Genomic DNA, 16769 nt, shown 5'->3' with positions numbered 1-16769 from the left:
GATGAGCCGGTGCGGCTCTCCGATGATACGCTCCCAGATAAACTGACGCAACTTTTTTTCTTGTCAACGTTGCTTACCGTCTGCGCATCAGACTGCAGAGCTGCTGGATCTCGACGCAAGTGCTCACCGTCGTGGAGTAATCCGTTGACACGAGCTGCCGAACGAAAGCAGCTGACTGTGAGCACTCCGAGCGGATAGCGACTTATTGGACCGGCTCCTTGAGCTCTCTCGTGTTCAGGCGCTCGAACGACCAGTTCGACAGCCGTCGCCCGGGCAGCTTAAATATAGAAACAGCTCCTTCTCCGAGCGAGTCGAACGGGGTCGCTTTCCATGTCGCCGCGGAGGATGTAGAGACCGCTCCGACAGAGATTGCTCCGGATTCAGTCGTCGAGCTGGGCCTCCGAATGCTCGGTCTCGCAAGAGTCTACGACCGTGAGCGGTCGCTACTACTACCAACCACTTCCTGGAGCCGTGGTTTCCGGGAAAATCGAAATCTACACTGGAATTCGACCCTGACCCACACAGGACCCCTGCTCAGTCCTTCGGAGCAGCGGATACATCGAGATCTGCAAATAAGTTTCGAGACCGGAGCCGTTTGGGGATGTGTTCCCCGGAAAAACGACTCGGCACTTTTTCTGGCATGCGCGTGAAGAATCGTGGAGATCTTCGGACAAAGGATGCTGTGTTGGACCGGAGGAAAAAAATCCGATAGGAGTCGCTTACCTTGAAGGCCATCGATGCCGTGACGAGCCCGCTCGCCAATATGTTCAGTGATCGCTGTTGCAACGGTCCGGTGGTGCGGTGAATCTATGTTCGAAGTCTTTCATCCGCTGCTCTTCTGGCAGGGGTCGACTAAACAGATGTTTCGCATAAACGATTGCGCGGGTGGTCCAGAGACACACGCATCGCAGGAGTGTCAGAGGAGTTCAGCGTTTTTCGGGAATGTGCGGAAGACCTGGATGTTTCCCCTCCTGGGATTCCCTGCCCAGCCTTTAGGATTCATCTTCGCCGAATACAATCGGGTATTCGGTTCCAGGAATCGATAAGGGTCGTGTTCGCCAGAAGGACGACGACCGACGACCTCGCAGGGTTGCGGGACCCAATTCCGAATTCGCGCCGGGGAGGGGCTGTCGTTCCCGCATCAGTCCCTCACACCGACAAAGAGAGTCGGGCTAGCGAGCATTTACGATTCGGGGATCCCGATATGCAGTTTCTCGAGGAGACATCATTATAAGCGCAGGAATCCTCTTGATAGATTTCAGATAAATGGATCTTCGCTCCATCTGGGACGATCCCTTCGAATCCTTTGAGCGAGATCAACGAATACTCCGGGTCATCTCCCTTGCTGGGAGCCTACGCAGCTGGAATTACCTCGTCGGTGGGAAATTGGCAGAGGTCAAGGTCATTTCTCGCGTCGACTTCCCTCGTGGTTCCGCGGGATCGTACGAGAGCTTCACTGAGATTTTTGCAGGTTATACTGCCGATAAGTAGCGGATTGATACCTGGAACTTCCGAACATTCTGTCCTCCTACATGCCGTTGCCCTTTGTCCTCCCGGGAACCCGTGGATAATTGCTGTCGGGTCCGGATCCACTCTCCCAGCGAAGGGAAAAGCGAGCTCAACTTGAATATCATATTTTGATCGGATACTCGAATTTTTGTTTTGTAGCTTCTTCAGCTCGGGAAATCTCTCCCATCATTTATTCCACTGCTTAGAAATGACCGAGTGATAGGAACTAGAACATTGCGAAGCACCGGAGCTTCAACTCGGCAGCAGAGAGAAATTCCTAAATCGAATGGAACATCCAACCCCCCAAAACTTAACGGACTATAACCAGAATACTTACGTTACAGAACGACCATGAAGAGGATAGGATCTAAGAGCGCAAATGTTCATGACAAGGTTCAACAAGGGATTACCGTCAGGACAGCGAGCGGGAAGCGTCCAACTCCGAATAAAAATCACATATCTTACTAGAACAAATAAGAAGCCCTTCTCCCGCATATTATCCATTGATCAGAAAGGTCCGACCTCAACAAGAATGGTCGTCCCCGAACATTTTCCCGTCCCCCCTACCCAATACAGTAAGTCGTTCGATAACTGCCGCCTAACCGTCAGAGTCTTCGACGACCTCCGATGTCGAATCCGGAGCGCTCGTGCTACGATCATGCGAGGCCATCGAGCTGTCGGCTTCCGCGAACGACGCGCTGTGATCGTCAAAGCTGTCGTCGACCAAAAACGATGCACCGTCGGTGGGGTGAGAAGTCGTTTCGAGGATCGATTGCTCGATCACACTCTGATCGAAATCGTCTTCCTCCTCGAAAGCCTTATCGTACGCAGCTTCCTCGATATGGCGCTGCTTTTCGTCCTCGTCGCTCGAGGCCGGCGCCGACGGACTTTGGCTCTCGCTCGAGAGAACCGGACTTGGGGTTCGTTTCACAACAGCAACCGAACGCCTCTTTGACTTTGCGGGGGAGGTGGACGGGATTTCTTCCGGATCTTCGCTCGCCGTTTCTTCCATTTGTTCCTTGACGCTCGCTGGGTTGCAATCCGAGCTAGATTCCGAGTCGGATATCCGATTGCGCTTGGGACGCTTCTGTTTGTTAATGATGCTATCCTCCTCGTCATCGCTTTCGATAACTTCGAACTTTCTGCTCCCTCCGCTGTGGACGCTGAGTGGGGAAGCCGCTTCGTGGGGAGACTGCGTGCGTTCTGCAGCTGCTGACGACTCCGGAACTTCATCTGATTTTCGTTTTTGGCCCAAGATCGCGGCCTTGACGTCATCTTTCTTCTTCGAAGGTTCCTCATCGTCTGACACTATGACGCATTCGCTGTCGTCGGCAGACGCCTCCAGTCGACTAGGCTTCGACTCGTATACTATGCTGACCTCCTCGTCGTCGGAGCTCTCGCGTTGCCTCTGTCTCGGCTGCACCTTCGGTTTCTCATCTTCACTATCGTCGTCTAGAATGATGCAATCACTCGATGCATCGCTTTCCGACCTGAAGAAGAATAGAGTCGCGCTTCAGGAAGACGGCGCTTCGTCCCGGAATATTTCGCGTAGAGTCACTCGCCCTAGATCCTTACCCAGCCGAGTCACGTTCGACCCTTGGGGGCTCGTCGCGGTACACGGGCGGCAGGTGAGCTGTAGCCATTCGCGCGGCGAGATTCCTCTGTTGAGCTGAACGACTGTTCACGTCCGGAACCAGATGCGGATTACGTCGAAGATCTTCCTCGATGATCTCCGCATCCTTCTCTCGTAGGACCCGCGCTCTTTGGACCTGGGAATCAGGATCGTGATTGAGTGAATACGCTCGTAATCGCAATCTCCGGACGAAGACTCCAACACGTCCAGAGCGTCGAGATCCTTCGCGGCCCTCCGGAGTGGCGGTGCTCTCACCTGGTGTGTTATGAATTCTCTCTGTTGCTCGGAAACGTCCTCTTTCTCTTCCTCGGTGGAGAACATTAAATCATGGTGAGATACACCGAATACCATGTTGGTGCTCATCAGGAAAGACTTGTGAATTTCTATCTCCTTGGACAATAATTTTGTGTGCATTTGTTCTAATTGAACTTGCGTCTCAGATCGGAGCGGATCGTTGAGAACAAAAAGATCTCGCAGCTGACTGCGGGTGAAATATCTGGAAGATTTAAGGAGACAACGTCTTGGACCTCGCACGGTGAGGCTGAGCGTGGCAATCTGTTCATTCGGTGACCAGTCCAGAGTCCTGACCCTCGAGGAGGTCTCTGAACTCAATGCATGTATGTATGTGTATGCATACCTGGTGGGATCGGCGACGTTCCCAGTCGTCTGCTTGATAATCGAATCCTTGAAAATCTGACGCGCGTAAATCTTCTCCTCCACAGTACCGCAGGTGATGAGTCTGTACACAAGAACATCTCGAGTCTGACCAATACGGAAAGCACGATCAACTGCTTGCGCGTCCGTGGCTGGGTTCCAATTAGGATCGTAGATAATGACGCGGTCGGCGTTCGTCAAGGTCAAACCTACGCCACCGACCTGAAGAGGGAATAACCTCATGAAGTCCGCTCAAAGTGGGTCGGCCGCACGCCCCTGACATGTCGAATTCTGCCGATAAAAAAACAAGATAATCGCTTCGTACTTGCGTGGTGAGAAGGAAAACGTCGCTTCCTTGTTTCTGGAAGGTGTCCACGATGCGTTTCCTCTCAGCGGTCTTGTGTATGGTTCCATCCAGACGCGAGATCGTGAAACGATGCGATCTGAGGATGCGTTGAATCATGTCTAGGATTCTCCGGGATGTAGAAAATATCAGCGTTCGATGTCCTGGAAGCAGAGTCTCGTTCAATCACCCCGAGATTCGGATCGATATCAGAATTGTCAGTTTCGTTTGTGAGGGAAGTTCCCCGCAGATTTCCCGGGTCCTAACCTTCTTCGCGAAGCTGTTCCGTAAGTTTCAACATGAGTCGCATCTTTCCGCTCTCGTTCAAGAGATCCTCGTCACTGACGTCGTCGATGGAGAACGGGCAATGTTTGTCATCCTCGAGGAACTCCTGAATTTCCGCTTCCGTCATGTCGTCGCACAAACCTGTCACGGAGAGCCAAGCGTCGCTTCATCAGAATTAGGAAACCGTCGAATGAATAATTGTTCCAAATTGCGAATCGCCTCGTCGCGACGCTTTTTCTCCGCCTTCATTCCATCGGATACGCTCGGAAGGCTCGGCGATTACCCACCCAACTGAACGCAGGCTTTCTTTGGAAGTAAGCGTGGGTGATCACAAATTTTTTTCAGTATGTTCAGTTGCACGAGAGGAGACTTCGAAGTGAGCAGAATGGCTTTCACGTCGTCGGACTGCAGAAAGTCCCGATAGAGCTCTTGTTGAGTTTCAGAGAGATAAGTCCACAGCACGAGATCTTCTTTTTGCGCCTGCAACATTCATGAATGAATTCACGGTTCTCCCGCTTCTCCAATTGATTATAGGCAATGAAATCTCCGCTATCCCGACCTCGATTCGAGGCCCGGTTCCGCTGCGGAAGACTTCTGCCTTCGTTCGTCGCAAGAAGTACGGTGCGATCATCTCCTTGAGCTGTTTCGCCAGTTGAACACCCATTTCTCGTTCACCTGGTTTCGCGTCACGTTCCCGTCCCCTGGAAACGAATGTCACGCTGTGAGCAATCCGAACTGAGGTATTCTCAGGAAGACTCGATCGTTGATAGATTAGGAAGCGAATCACAAACCTATTTATTGGAGTTTCGAAATCCTGCTTGAATCCTGCGAGATTTCCGAAAAGCGTTCCCTGATGCGTGAAATGATACAAGCTCCACAGCTCACTGAGGTTGTTCTGAACCGCTGTTCCGGTCAGCACCTGCGGACATAGAAACCATAATACGGTCGCCGTCCCCGATACCAATGTGGAGAAACGCGAAACACTGATTGTGAGGTATTTCGCTGAACGAGCAATGATCTTCGTAGGCTCATCATTTACCAATCGATGATGTGCTGGCAAACCGAAAACAGCGGACTGCGTCTTTGTGGGATTCTTAATCTTATGACCCTCGTCTAGGATCACGTAATCCCAGATGAATCTACGGCTCCCGTTGTTCCGTAGATCTTCGTGCCGCGTCGTGACCATGCCATACGTTGTCAATATCACACCTCCGCGGTTCATCACCTGGACGCGGAGAGAATGTGAACTCAAGTACCAGCGTCCGGCAAGCGTTCGCCGAATCTGTGAGAGGATTTACAGCCTGATACCAGGCTGAAACTCTTTGGGACCACGATGCGACCGAGTGTCCACCCACTTTTTTGAGGAAGAGCTCTTTCTCTCGCTTGGTTGCCGAGTGGTAATCGTATACAGTGATGCCGGGTGCCCATTTCTCGAATTCAGTGCACCAGTTGCCGATTAGCGACACGGGCATGATGAGGAGAACCGACTTCACTTTCTCCATGTCGAAAAGTCCTGCGGAAGATGACGAGGTCAAATACAGCCGCAGGTTCCATCCCTATAGTATTATGCCTGAGCTAGGGGAACGCGGTCCAACACGTCCATGTGTGTCCCAACTCACCGGCAAGATAGGCGATTACTTGGATGGTTTTACCCAAACCCATATCATCTCCTAGAACACCGCCTTTCTTCCGCTGATGGAGTCTGTACATCCATTTGAGAGCGTCGATTTGATAAGGGAATAGCCTCGACTGGATTTTCTTGTGTAAGTAATATCCCGGTGTGAGCTCCACCATCTGCAGAAACAGAGTAAATTAATAGTCGACATCGCTGTCGCCATCAGTTCTCCGCCCGACGCGATGTCTCTCGAGCGCACGGCCACCGTTCCCGACGTCAGACTCGTTACCGGAGAGTCACCGATCAGCTTTCAGTCGGTCAGCGAATTGAATGTCGAAAATCTTTTCGAGTACGCCAATCTCTTAGCAAAGAATTCAGTAGATGGATCTATTGGCTTGCCTCCTCTCCCATCTTAGCTCCTTCCTCCTCAGGTGCTGAATCTTCGCTCCCTTGCTCCTCGAGGGCTTCCCGCAGCGTCTGAACCTTGGATTTGATTCGTTCATCATTTGGGGTAATTCTGGAATGGATATCTGTTTTATGAAGTGGCATCTCCCGCGTAAATCATGGAGTTCCGGAAAGGAACGAGAAGTTAGAAGCGCCGCTATGGGGCGAGCTTCGTTCAGCGTAGCGATTCGGGAGCCTTAGGCCCACATGTTGTTTGGACCACGGTTTCGGCTCGGTCGGCACGAATCTATTCCCGCTTCCACATCGCTGAAAACGACGGTGCACTGTACACATCGCACTTTCCGAAGTGGAAGGCTCCCCGCACGATTGTTCTCACGATACGTATGTATATCCAGTCTCGACCTCGCTCTTACGGGAGACGTGCGGATACACCGAGAATCGGCTCAAGTGTCACAAGAACTGAATCTGACGGAGCCTCAGCTCGGTACGTATTCGAGTAGCGAAGCTCCTCGGGGCAATCCCGACGAGCTTGTCGAACAGAGAGTACAGTCCCCGCCTATAATCAGCTGATGGATCAAGACAGGAAATAGGGCCCGCGATGCAGTTTCAGTCTAAGATTCAGGACTTTTTTTCCGAGACCGGCTCGGATGCATCTCTTCGTTGACGGGAACCCCCGGTAGGTTGACAGCATCAGGGAGTCGACCGAGTCGATCTCAGAGACTCCGTACCGGTGCTGAAGCGATCGACTCCTTAATGGCGGCTATCCCACGATCCACGACTCATTAGCTCATTAGGGATTCCCCATATCGTGGCTCCTTAAGGAGGACATAGTCATCTTCCGGAGGAGAAAAACGAAGTTCAGCTCACGTCGGGACGTGTCCACTCGAGATGGTACTTCGCTAACCGTTGCTGATCGTCACTCACTTGAGAGCATCTTCGAACAATGTCAAGCATTCTTGCAGCTTGCCCTCGGCTAAGAGATTCCTGCCGCGTTTCTTGAGATCGCCGTACTCCATTGTGCTCTGGATCTACGGGAGATCGCGAGTTAAAAAACTGAGAAATCACATTCGGTGCACCGGCTCCCGAAGACACAAGTTTGCCGCGCCGACAGGGGGCGCTGTGAGTGATGCTCGACCCGCGAAAGTTCAAAGGCGGAATGTGTCTCGTCTTTTCCAGATACCTACTGTTTTGAGTTACTCGTAACAATTCCCATTGCCGCAAGTCGCCGGCATTGTCTCTCGCTCCCGGTCCATGGGCGGGCATCAACATGCTTCAATCCGGCTTCGTAGACCCGCTACATGGATGTCTTTTTCCGGGAACGAACTGGACTCCTGAGTATTGATGAAAGCGACGGCGTATTTCCGTTTGACACTCAGTGACGTATTTCACTCAGACCGTGGCAGCGTCCCTCTCGACTATCGACCCTTCGTGCTCGAGTTCCGCTCCGTTTCGACCCCCGTTTTTTCAGTATAACGCAGCTCTGATTCGGACAGGGCCCTCCAGGGGTCGATCGGGCTGACGAGCGTATCGTGGGCTTCCCGCTTCTCGGAATTCTAGCCTCTGAGAGGCCGAGCCCGGAAGATAGCGGTTCCCCTCAGAAGTCGGGATGCCAAAACCGTGGGACCTCCGCTGAATCAGATCTTCTTCTCCCCAAATGTGGAGGTCCGTACGTGGGGAGCTGATACGGACCGGCAGCCGATCACGTTGTATGTTTCCCCCAGCGGCATCCTCCCAGTTTAACTCGTTCTCCCGTCATGAAGTCGGACGGACACCGAATTCTTTCCTGAACACTGACAGAGTCCATCTTGATGAGTTCCAAGCGGAGGAAGCCACATGTCAATGAGAACTATTATTCGAGAGACGCTGGAGAGTCCGGTCAGCAGACTCCAGGCCCAGGATAGGAGTTCAAGAAGACCTAGTTTGGAATCCCTTGAAACGAGACGCTGTCTTGGAAGGCATGGAATAAGCAAGGAGTGCAATTCGCCTCCCGTCACCCCCTCGATGATGATTCGCTCCGCTACCTGCACGTCTGAGGCCAACGTGCTCGCCGAACATATTTCCGCGCTCCCGGGGAGTTGTTTTTTCGGCGATTCTGATGATTCGAACTTCATTGTGTGCGTGTTCGCATGGGACGCATTCCTCGCCGAGGGGTTGCCTTATTTTCCGAGCACCAGTTCTACTTGGAGAGTCTGAACCGAATCGTCGCGCATATCGAACATCCCGTGAATAACCCCGTGGTCCCCGATCTTGTTTATATCATTAAGAACGTATTCTCTACTTGAGAAGGGATGGCCAAGCGATACCCTGAGAGACGGTAAGTCCTAGATCTAGATGAAGCGGACATCCAGCCCGACCCTGGGCGGGGGTAAGGAACATTATCTCACCCTGCGAGGATCTCCCAGAGGAGACTCGGAGAGTCGCCCCGGAGTTGCCCATTTCCCTGTCGATTCGAATATGTGCCCTGAGGGAGTATAGATCGGTAGCTCGGAGTCTAATCGGTCACTGATCGTTTCAGCGGCGATACGGCAAGAGCGACGGTGAGTTTTGCCTCGAATCGGAGGGCTCTCCGATTTGTTCGGAGAGCTCTGATTCTAGAAACGTCGGGGTCGATCAGACTTTGAACCTCCCGAGCATCCTTCGGGTACAGTGTGACGAAGCCGGGACCTAGAGCTCGGGGCCTCGACTGCGAGGGAATTCCACCGAAGGTTCCGATGTAGAGTTTGATTGCTCTCGTGGGGTCGCGACCTGTCCAAACGTGCTTGTCGTATACCTTTAAATTGAAATCCAACTTGCAGAATGATCCTGTCACGGCGAGAATTGGTGAGGAGGATGGATCATTTTGCCTAGATTCCTGGAATAGGGAGTCCTAGCGAATCCAAGGAGCCAGAGCGGAACGTAAGGTGCATGTTTACGTAGAATCTTTTCTAATCAAATCACATCCGTCTCCCCAAGAGCCCTCGACGTCCGACCTGTTACGGAGAAGACCTTCCGACACAAGAGAATCGATCTCCGAGCCCATCGACCTGTCGGTCAGAGCCCCTCCGAGTCCTTCGGCTACGCGGAGTACGTTCCCTGGATTAAGCAGGAAAATGCCAATGAAAATCGGAGCGCGTAGAAAACCGGCGCAAGAAACCAACGGGGACATGCCGAGCACCTCCAGAGGCCCGACGGACGTAGAGGAGATATCTTTCCCGGAAATGATAGACAGTGACGATGGAATGCGGAGCCCAAACTTTCCGACCAAAAGAAGATTTTTCGGAAAAGGAGACGAAGGAGAGGAAGAGGACGAAAGACGTCCGCCTCTGAAATCGGACGCCCGGCTCGAGCGTGCTTTCGGCGTGACACAGAGACCTGCGCCCATAGACATTCAGACTTGGCTGAACGGCGGTCGTTGTGGGATGCTGAGCCCATGGAAAGGAAGCCGGCGTCGAACCATTGCAGAGTCTCACGACTCTTGACTCCGTCTGCAATCGCAAAAACATGCGGACGTTTGTTGCCGCCAGAAGACCTCCGAACGTAATGGAGCTTTTGCTCTGAAGCTCCCTCTGGAGCATCCCTCATTTTATCTTTCACGAAGGATAACGTGGCTAAACATTCATTGTATTCTCCTGACCAATTACCGAAAAAATGACTAAAACATATATTCTTTAACGTACCGAAGTCACGTAATTTACCTTCTGCCAGATACGGGAGATTCGGCCGATCGGGCTCTGTTTCATAGGTTAAGCAATGCTTCGCCGATCAAACCGCACCGCGCGCCCTGCCCCAGTCAAACGGAATTTCCTGAAGAGTCATCTCGGAGATTCAGGGATAGAAGCTCCTAAGATCCCTCTTTGACGCGACGAGTTCGAGTTCAGTTATTCCAGAGTCAGGAAGTCAAGCTCCACTGTCGTGTCTTTTCATGGGGAATCCGCCCTCTCCCAGGCAGTCGCGGGCCACGACTCGTGGCTGGGATAATGTCCGAAAACACGAGAAACAAGACACACTCACACATACCGCACTCGGACCGAATATATTATCCGTCGGAGCGATCTGAACATATGTTTCAGGAAAGACTCTGGATCGACATAAGTTTTTCAGACATGGCCAAAGACCGGCGGGAAAGGAGGGGACGTGTCTGGAGGTCCGGCAGGATATAATATATGTAGCAATGTATTGCTCGCTCACTTGTCCGATTTCATATTCGGTCCCCTCCCCCCCCCCTCTCTTGTGGAATACAGTAGCTCCTGTTCATAGGAAGTGACCGACACAACGTGATACGAGGAGGTGGAGTTTCTACGCAGATAGAGGGCAGTATCTCCGGAGGAGACCACCGGGCTATATCTATTTCCCAATCGCCGAGAGGGTCATCACTCTATTCGTGTACCGATCTAGTTGAGCAAGTCGTTGTACCTAGGCTTATTCGAGAGAGATGATGAAAGAGAAGGTAAAATGTAACCCAGATACATGTGTACATAGAAGCCGAAAAGCTACCGACCGCGCACGCGGTCGAGTGGGACGTTTTCGTTGTTCAGTGAAGAGGTGGAGTAGCTCTGGTTGTTTTTCTTTCTACTGGTTGCTACTGGATGGTTATTATTTGGCATTATGGTAATGATGACGGGCAGGCCGTCATCAACCGTCAAAACAAGTCGAGTCTCTTCTCCGCGCGTTAGATAATCTGATGAAATACAAAAATCTGTCTGGGTGGTCGCCTCCGTTCCCCAAGTCGATCGCCGTCGGACGTAGCCATTGGCCCACTCAATCGCTCGTTCGCTCCTCCGTCTGTCCGTTTATCCGGCTACCGAATTCCACGCTCACGGTAGTCTGGTCGTAAGATCGTCATCGCTTCGAATGCGCCCCTTTCTTCCGACCTCGTCTTGAAACAAATACTCTTCAAAAACCTCGTTTGTTCAGACACCTGATTGAAATGTCAGTCAGAGTCAGTCTCGTTCCCGCGATACCTGATTGAGAAAGGTTCATTGCTACTGCTGTGGCTGGACGCGAAAATCCGACATTGGTTCCGAATCGCACTCTGAACGAGGTTCGAACGTCTCGGAATACATCGCACGGAGCGGAGGAAGAACTGGAGTTCTCTTCGGAATCGGGAAACTTCGGGTTTTCAACAATTGTATCGAGGGCCAGACCATCCACATGGAACGAAGCGAAGTCAGAGGCGAGAGATGATGAGCGACAGCGATACGAAGCCGATTGAGTGAGGGAGGCTGAAATTCCATCGTGCACCGATGCCAGGTTGTGATTTCATTGAGCTTGTTTTTAAATTGTTTGTAACGATGAGTGCCGGGCGCGTATCCTCTCCGTACGCTCCGGATTCACCGTTATAGTGGAGAAGAAAAACGCAGGAAAATTTATCAGGTCGGCACCATGATCCAATGACTGGGCAGCTGGGAACGCGCAGCTGTTCGCCACGCGTAGCTATCCACGGGGCCGTCCGTTCGATTACGAGCGTCAAAGAGACAAATTCGACGTTTTCTAGAAAGACATTTCGCTTCCTTCATCGTTCCGTTCGATCCCTTTCTTCTATTCGCTCACTTTTCGCTGATCCGATCGAGTAGGAGGCAAAGAGAGCGCTGAACATGTCGGGTCATGGAATTGCTGCGGCGCGCGACAGGCGATTCGATACCGGCCATGATCCATGATGATTTGCCGAATATCCCTGGATGCGAAAATCGCCGGCCGACCATTGAGTCGAGCGAAAAACTTCTTCGGTCTCTCCTGAGCCTGTTTCTGACAATCGTCGTCCCTGAGATTTATTTTTCCTTCGAGAAGAGAATGAGCCCCATTTGCATATGGACTTCCGAGACGGAACGAAAAAAGAGCCCGGCGCGTGCGGTGTCAACGACGAGCTCATTTTGACGAGTCCTCCCACTCGATCATCCAGAGGAAGCGATGGCTTCTCATTGAAGTATACCGGTGCCTTCCTCGGAGGTGAAGACTCGCAGGGGCGGCCCCTTCAATTTTCGCTTCAAACAGTGCGGGGTGCCTGTTCGGTTCAACGCTGCCCGATCGCTATCTCGCATTGATATTACTTAAGTCCTAGGTACCACCTATCATTCGGTTCCGACTGCTGCTGCTGCTCTCTCTATCTGAGGAATCGGCTCGCAGCAAAGCTATCTCGGTGAGTACCTCAAACGTTCAACGCGCTAGTTGGAATAGACGGACGACCTGCCGGCCGGCGCGGCGGTACACACTGCAAAGCTACTTAGGGGTTGGTCGATAAATTCGCGCATTTTTATGAGGACAGTTCTAGCGCATCGCGGCAAGGTGAGAATGTACCTACCCCCACTTGCTTCGAGGACCCCCGCTCCCAGCCATGGGTCAGCGCGAGGAAACGGTGGTCGAGTCTTTCGGGGCGAAATATCGCTCGAGATCTTAGCTCCATACGCCATCATTCACAAACTAAGCAAAAGGGAGCTGGAGAACCGTTAGCGGTGAAAATAAAAGTCGCTCTTCTCTCGGCTAGCATCGTTGAATCGACACGCGAAATGAAGCTGTCACTTTTGTCTTCAAAGAAAATTTCTACCCTCGTTGATCGCCCTCGTATGTTTTGTCGTTTTCAGTAACAGCGCCTTCGGCAGCGGAGGGACGAGATAGAAAAATACAAGATACGTTTTTTCTTCAATCGATTCCCGTGCTCAGAAAACAATGACACTCTTTCAGTCTCCCGTTCGTTTCCCCAACGCGGCTGCTGTCGTAGTCGTCTCCGATGATTTCAGAGCTCTTCCCCGTCTACCGACAACCAGCTCAAAGTGATTGGATCCCGGGCGTCTACGACGACGCGAGCACCTCGTCGGAAAGATCGAAGAACGACGGTGAAGATCTGGGGAACGAGCAGGAGGAGACGACCTGCTCGTGTTCACCAGAACGCGCCAAGTGTTGATTATTGGAGTGGTCTGTCAATGTCGGAAACTCACCCGGAATCGGTCGCTACCGCGGTCCACGGAGCGACAAGGGATTCGGACGGAGAAGTCGATGCTTGACAGTTTTAAGAGCCCGCCAGGATTAGAGAAATAGTGGAGAATGAAGAATACAGAAAAGCGCCGAGCTACCTCACAGTCAAATCCGCGCATCGGATCTACGCGGCTCATAAATCAAGCCCGTATCATCACCCACGGTTTCGTCACTGAAAAAACACCGCTCTCTTTCTACCTGTCTCCCTACTTAGTTAGCTGGCCATGCTCATAGTTCGCTGCGAAAACTATCGTTCAGCAGGTGATTTGGGCACACGACCAGCTTGTAGCTCTTTTTCTCGATGCTCCTCCTCTGGTCAGTACCTAATACCGCACCATAGACTGTAATTTAATCTCAGCCTTCGCGGTGCCCAACGGTATTCAGAATTCCGCGCCTCGAAGCCTCTCCGGTGATCATGGGTGCTCTATGCTCAGTCGTTCGATGGTTTCAAGAAACCCGATTCTCCTTAATGAAGCTGCCGTTCTCGATGACGGATGCTCAGCAGAAAAAACTCGGAAGAACCCCTTGCGTCCCGGCACTAGAACTAGAGACGGAGTGCTCACGTTCGCTGGCATCCTGAGCTTGCGTCTTTCTTGCAAGACGGAACGGCAGACGTGTTTTCAGTCGAGAAGCGATCTACTTAGCGGCATGCTCGATGTTCGCGCCGTGTCAGAGCGGACATCAAGAACTCCAAAAGCGAAGCCACCGATAATTATTGTACCGCTGACATTTTCCGCAGCGACAGAAGCAGTTACAGGAGCGTAGTTTCTGAACCCCCTGTCGCGATCCGAAGAAGTGCCGAAGTCCGTCGAATCCCGCAGAGACTAAAGACACCGATGTTTGGAGAGCGGCAACATTTTGCGTCAAGAATAAAGCGGAGCCGTTCTAGCGTGAGGGTCGCATGATTTCCGACTTTGGAATTCTCGAAAAGTCCGATCTTCACTCATGACGTCACCGGTGTCAACTAGGCTCGGAGAATCGCGGAAGTTCGCCTATTCGTGAGTTGAGGCTTCGCGGAGCATTCACGATCCGATTCACGTCTCACCGTCTGCATCGAGCGAGGCTTACGTTATCGCCCGAAGCTGCTTGTAAAGACGGTTAGCGCGCGGATATGATGGATGATGGAATTACTGATTAGAACAATGAATGGGCGAAACGCTGGTCGCTCGCATGGGCCGCAGAGTATTGCAGGAATTCCGCGCTCTAGAGGCAGTGTTTGGAGAACAAAACGATCGAATAAACGGTACAATTATTGAATCCGTCAAATCTCCCGAGCTTGAGCGTTGCTGCAGTCGACGGTGGCGGCGACTGGAACCGACGTCTGCGCAATAGCTAATTTGTCCTTGGGGCCTCTCTCTTCATGAATGTTCCCATGACGAACGTTGAGAGGTTTCGATATGCCCCCGTTTCTCACGATGCCGTCAGCCACTGCGTGATAGCGGGCACCCCGTTTTCTTCGTTTTGAGACAACGTGCAGTGTGTACTACTCCATACAAGTCGAGCAGGCCGAGAGATGCCCCCGATACAAAACGTGGGAACTCAGCTTCAGCTAATCGATACTATTCCACAATGAGGCCATCATGGGAAGTTCTACAACTCATTTTGTCGGGGAGTCTCGGAGTCGTGCCCGCGGCCATAAGAGATCGAGTACTGCCGAGTCGGCATCGCCAACCACGAGACGGATTCCTCCGCCTCGAAAACAAGGTTCGGCTCTACGGAAATCGCGATCCGTCTGAAATGCCGATCGGACCTCATCTTCGGATATTCGGGTTCGGGCCTACGTTTGGAGAACCGTCAAGGTCGTTGCTGATATAGTCATCAGAACTCGGTGTTTGTTTGAACAAACGATGTCCGCCATTCCTTCCGTCATGTCGCCAAATTAGGGTTGACTTCAAGGACGCGATGTGCATGTCCTCCGAGACATTCGGACCGTCTTGACACACGAAGCCTACAGTCGGTAATGATAGTGCTTGGGGGCATTGACTTTATGTGACGAGATCCGTAGACCACGTCGTGCCATACAGTGATGCAGAAGGAAGGGAACGGCGACAACTTGGAGAGGTCGATCGACTCGAGACGTCGGACCAGTAGCGGCCAAGTTCCTTAAATCATTGTGCGTGAGCGACGTCATCCGCCGACACGATTGAGTCATTACTAGCCAAGGAAATTAGCGCTGATAGGTTTGCGCTCCGACGCGCGCTATTCGCGACGTCAACAGAATGTCATGGCTCGGGATCAATTAAGTAGGTATATATTCCTAGGTACAGTGAAACCGAAAAAACTGGAGTCTGCTCAGTCGGGCTGACCCACATTGCCTCCGAGAAAAATCCCCATAGTCGTGTCACCATTAAAAACGTTGTAATACAGTCACACACGCGCCCACGTCGGTTTTCGTAGATGACAGGACCGAAGCGGAGAGACGCCAAGTTGAACGTCGACCCAGATGTCACCGCAGACCGTAGAACAATTTGGGGCGCCCAACCCTCGAAATCATCGGTAATCAGGTACACATTAAGAGGAATGTAAATAAACCAGACTCGTTTTCGCTCTAGGCGTTTCTTCCCCGACTCCTCGCTAGTTCCGAATTCGTCCCGAGCGCACACTGCTAAACATAGGGTCGGCTCAGGCGACAGACGTAGTCTGAGGTTTGGGTGCCGATTCTGGCTACTGTTTCGATCAGAATTTGTGAATGCTTACTTCGTCTGGTGACCGACGGCGAGAGTCGTCAGACGACTCGGTGATTCATTCTGAGCGCCGAGTTCGGACAGCGAGAAGAATCTCTTCGAGCGACTCCTTGGATAAATCTTCGGATCTCACAGCTCATTTCTGAGGCATGTATCACCGGTTCTGTCATTCAGAGCCTTCATCCACCGATCTGTGGAACAATTCGCGCCCCGCGCTCACATCCTGTTGTTTGTCCATTCAGGGTGTTACCTATGACCGGAACCTTCGAAGGAAGCTCCGAGCTGATACTCGAAAGCAGAAGCGACTCGGAGGTACAGGGAGCAGAATAACAGGCTCAAAGGGTTTGGAGAATCGTTTCGGAAGCGTAGGGGTCGTAAAACAAGGAGCTCGTGAACATCGTCGTAACGGCTCGTAAACATGCAGATGATACAGAAGAAGAGCAAAAGTACCTACATCTATATAAAGCGGGACGGCTGCTTAGGGTCACTCAAGTAGAGCACCACGCCTCTATTTGTATACAAACGAGTGTTGATTTAGAACTTGAATCCTACACGGGAACCATTGCGGCCGAAGACAGTATCAGTCGACTTCATTTTAGCGTGAAACGAAAGTCAGGTAGAGCTTCCCTGCTCGTTAGCTGTATCAGGAGGGATCGGAGATCCGATGTCTCAAAGATCTCCGCCTGAAGGAAT

The 16769-nt window shown here is 52.0% G+C and overlaps 2 protein-coding genes across 2 annotated transcripts; one reads left to right on the top strand and one right to left on the bottom strand.

Moving 5' to 3' along the window:
* Positions 1-1969: 1969 nt before the first annotated feature.
* LOC100901852 (DNA excision repair protein ERCC-6-like) lies at positions 1970-7538 on the bottom strand. Its single transcript, XM_029112918.1, has 14 exons — positions 7369-7538; positions 6439-6556; positions 6044-6218; positions 5780-5937; positions 5464-5649; positions 5216-5343; positions 4984-5125; positions 4712-4904; positions 4407-4565; positions 4122-4303; positions 3780-4018; positions 3398-3638; positions 3085-3278; positions 1970-2999 (listed from the first exon to the last, which is right to left on the bottom strand). Exons 1-14 carry the CDS (start codon positions 7458-7460, stop codon positions 2108-2110), a joined length of 3099 nt encoding a protein of 1032 aa, XP_028968751.1. The 5' UTR covers positions 7461-7538; the 3' UTR covers positions 1970-2107.
* A 991-nt stretch (positions 7539-8529) lies between these two features.
* Positions 8530-10089, top strand: LOC100901708 (uncharacterized). Its single transcript, XM_003748518.2, has 4 exons — positions 8530-8758; positions 8960-8981; positions 9240-9264; positions 9397-10089. Exons 1-4 carry the CDS (start codon positions 8733-8735, stop codon positions 9900-9902), a joined length of 579 nt encoding a protein of 192 aa, XP_003748566.1. The 5' UTR covers positions 8530-8732; the 3' UTR covers positions 9903-10089.
* The last annotated feature ends 6680 nt before the right edge of the window (positions 10090-16769 follow it).

This window comes from Galendromus occidentalis, unplaced genomic scaffold (genome assembly GCF_000255335.2).
Source record: "Galendromus occidentalis unplaced genomic scaffold, Mocc_1.1 scf7180000077533, whole genome shotgun sequence".
Lineage (NCBI taxonomy): Eukaryota > Metazoa > Arthropoda > Arachnida > Mesostigmata > Phytoseiidae > Galendromus > Galendromus occidentalis.
The sequence above is the reverse complement of the archived record's forward strand: the minus strand, read 5'-3'. Positions and strand labels throughout refer to the sequence as shown.